Genomic DNA, 2,297 nt, shown 5'->3' with positions numbered 1-2,297 from the left:
GTCGCGGGACCCCGCTTCGGGGTCGGCCTGGGCGCGCCCCGGGCCCTCCGCCCGGCAGCTCCCGCCACCCCCGGGGTGGGCGGGCGTCCCGCGTGGCTGTGGGGCTCAAAGGGCCCTGCGGCCCCTCCCCCATCTCGCATTCCCACCCCCGCCGGCTCGCAGAGCCCCGGGGCCAGCCGGAAGGAAGTGCGTACTGGTCGCCCCTCTAGGGGGCGGTCGCACGCAGGTTTGGGGGACTCCCGGGAGGCCTCTTAGCCGCGGACGCCCGAGTCCATCCCTGACCCGCGGTCCCGCTCTCCCCGCAAGCGACTCGGAATCCATGAGTGTCTTTCACTTCTAGTCTCTAGGGGATGGAACTGCGTCGACCGTATATATGCAGCTGGCGTCAAAACGCAGGATAATTAAGCCGTGCACACCCAGACGAAGGGCGGGTTCGCGTCCCTGGTTGTCAGAGCGGTTGAACGCACCCCTTGGGACGGGGTGGAGGCCAGACCAAAACAATACAAAAATTACCCTGCCGACTGCAGCAGATTCCAGCTGCAGTCCACACGGGTCTGGGAAATTTAGAAAGCGCTACTTTCCCCCGGGCCCTTTACCTCCTCCTCGCGCACCTTTACGCCGCTCTGAATTCACGGATTCCGAACAGCGAAATGTGTAGAGCATCCTGCCGGAGTTGTACTGTTCTGAGTGCTGTTGCCCAAAGACATCCTTTGGCCTTGGAGCCAAATCTGACTTCCCAGAAGACTCAGAGGAAGGAAGAGTCAGGCAAAAGGAATTAGACAAAAGCTTCTCTCACCTCCTTTTTCTTTTGAACTTGTAAAGCGACCTTAAGCATTTGGGGCCACCTAAGAGATAATGCAGTTTTTGGCCAGAGCGTCACTCAGGACTCTTTTGCCCAACAGGTTTAAGGGAGCAGAGAGTAGGAGCAGTAGAAATGGCCCTAGTGCCCTATGAGGAGACCGCGCTAATGGGGTTGCAGAAATTCCACAAGCCTCTTGCCACCTTCTCCTTTGCAAACCACACTATCCAGATCCGGCAGGACTGGAGGCAACTGGGAGTTGCAGCTGTGGTTTGGGATGCGGTAAGTAAGCCCTGTGTGAATATAAGACTGTGTGTTATTATAAGACTGGTCTTTATTTTTTTAAAAAAATAACAGCTTTATTGGGATATAATTCATATACCATGCACTTCACCTATTTATAGTGTATAATTGTGTGTGTGTGTGTTTAGTGAATTCAGAGTGGTGCAACCATCACCACACTCAATTTTAAAACATTTTCCTCACCCCGCCCCCCAAAAAAACTTCCACCCATTAGAATTACTCCCCTGCCCCAATTCCACCCAAATAGATTGCATTTTAAGGATGTGTAAAGGAAAGCTGAGGGAAATTAAATGACTTGCCGGTAGTTTACCCAGCAGATAAGAGGGAGGACTGGAAGGAAAGCAGGAGACCCTAACTGCTTTGGATGCTCATTAATTTTTAAGTTTAATTTTTAAAATATTGAACAGAATATTGTAAAATGTCAAAGCCCAAAGTGGATCATGTGTTTTAAGTTTTCTATAGTTGTAATGGTTGCAAAATTACACCATAATTGCTTTTTTTACTTCCTCTTCCAGCACTGTTTTCAGCTGCTTGTGACAGTGACTTGCTCTCAGCATCTATCGCCACACCTGGGATTCAGTGGGAACTCATTTAATGTTAGATAAATGCTTGGCATATATACAATTTTATAGGCTTAGCATTGTTATTAGGGAAGTTAGAGAAACACTGCGGAATAAAACTCAATATATTCTAACCTAGTAATACCACTTCTAGGAAGCTAGTCCAAAGAATCGCATGAAAAGTATTCCTAGACCAAGTAATAAAGATGCATAATAATGAGGAATGGGTGAGCCTCCAAAATGCTCACCAAGAAGAGGAATTGCTAATTATACTAATAGTGTGTGGCCTTGAAAAACAAACTATATTTAAAAATTATGTTAAAAGTATACAGTGCTTTTATAGAATTATATGCAAATACTTACACATCAAGTATCTAAAACTTATCTTTAGATGCCTGATAACATATGCTGAGGGCCCCTGTGGGGTGATGACTGTCAGGGATGCAGGAGGGAGGAATGCAGCTCCAGGTGCCTTGGATGCTATTCTGCTTTTCCCTGTGGGGGACATTGTGGCCTTGCTGACTTGAACTTGGTTCAGGAACTGGACATTCCCACAAGCAAAATCTGAGACTGTTTATATCAGCTCTGCTAGAGGAGCTCTGTAAGCCTTGAGTGTAGAAACTCTGTGACAGTAA

At 48.0% G+C, this 2,297-nt stretch overlaps 1 protein-coding gene and 1 long non-coding RNA gene across 5 annotated transcripts in view; one reads left to right on the top strand and one right to left on the bottom strand.

Moving 5' to 3' along the window:
- LOC112470327 overlaps positions 1–894 on the bottom strand; it is a 28,639-nt gene extending 27,745 nt beyond the window's left edge. Inside the window, exon 1 of the long non-coding RNA XR_003042945.1 lies at positions 597–894. This is a non-coding gene — a long non-coding RNA (uncharacterized LOC112470327). The remainder of the gene's footprint in view (positions 1–596) is intronic.
- METTL21A (methyltransferase like 21A) overlaps positions 1–2,297 on the top strand; it is a 56,028-nt gene that overhangs the window by 1,043 nt on the left and 52,688 nt on the right. For 3 of the 4 annotated variants that reach the window (XM_025039494.1, XM_015596760.2, XM_025039493.1), the window contains exon 2: positions 903–1,081. In XM_025039494.1, the coding sequence (XP_024895262.1) occupies positions 935–1,081 (147 nt within the window). In that variant the 5' untranslated portion in view covers positions 903–934. Of the gene's footprint in view, positions 1–8; positions 187–902; positions 1,082–2,297 lie in introns of those variants that run through there. The other variant, XM_006921395.3, reaches the window with a different exon arrangement.

The sequence above is a fragment of the Pteropus alecto genome, unplaced genomic scaffold, assembly GCF_000325575.1.
Source record: "Pteropus alecto unplaced genomic scaffold, ASM32557v1 scaffold3, whole genome shotgun sequence".
Classification (NCBI taxonomy): Eukaryota; Metazoa; Chordata; class Mammalia; order Chiroptera; family Pteropodidae; genus Pteropus; species Pteropus alecto.
Note: the sequence above shows the minus strand (reverse complement) of the source record. Positions and strands in the feature narration are given on the sequence as shown.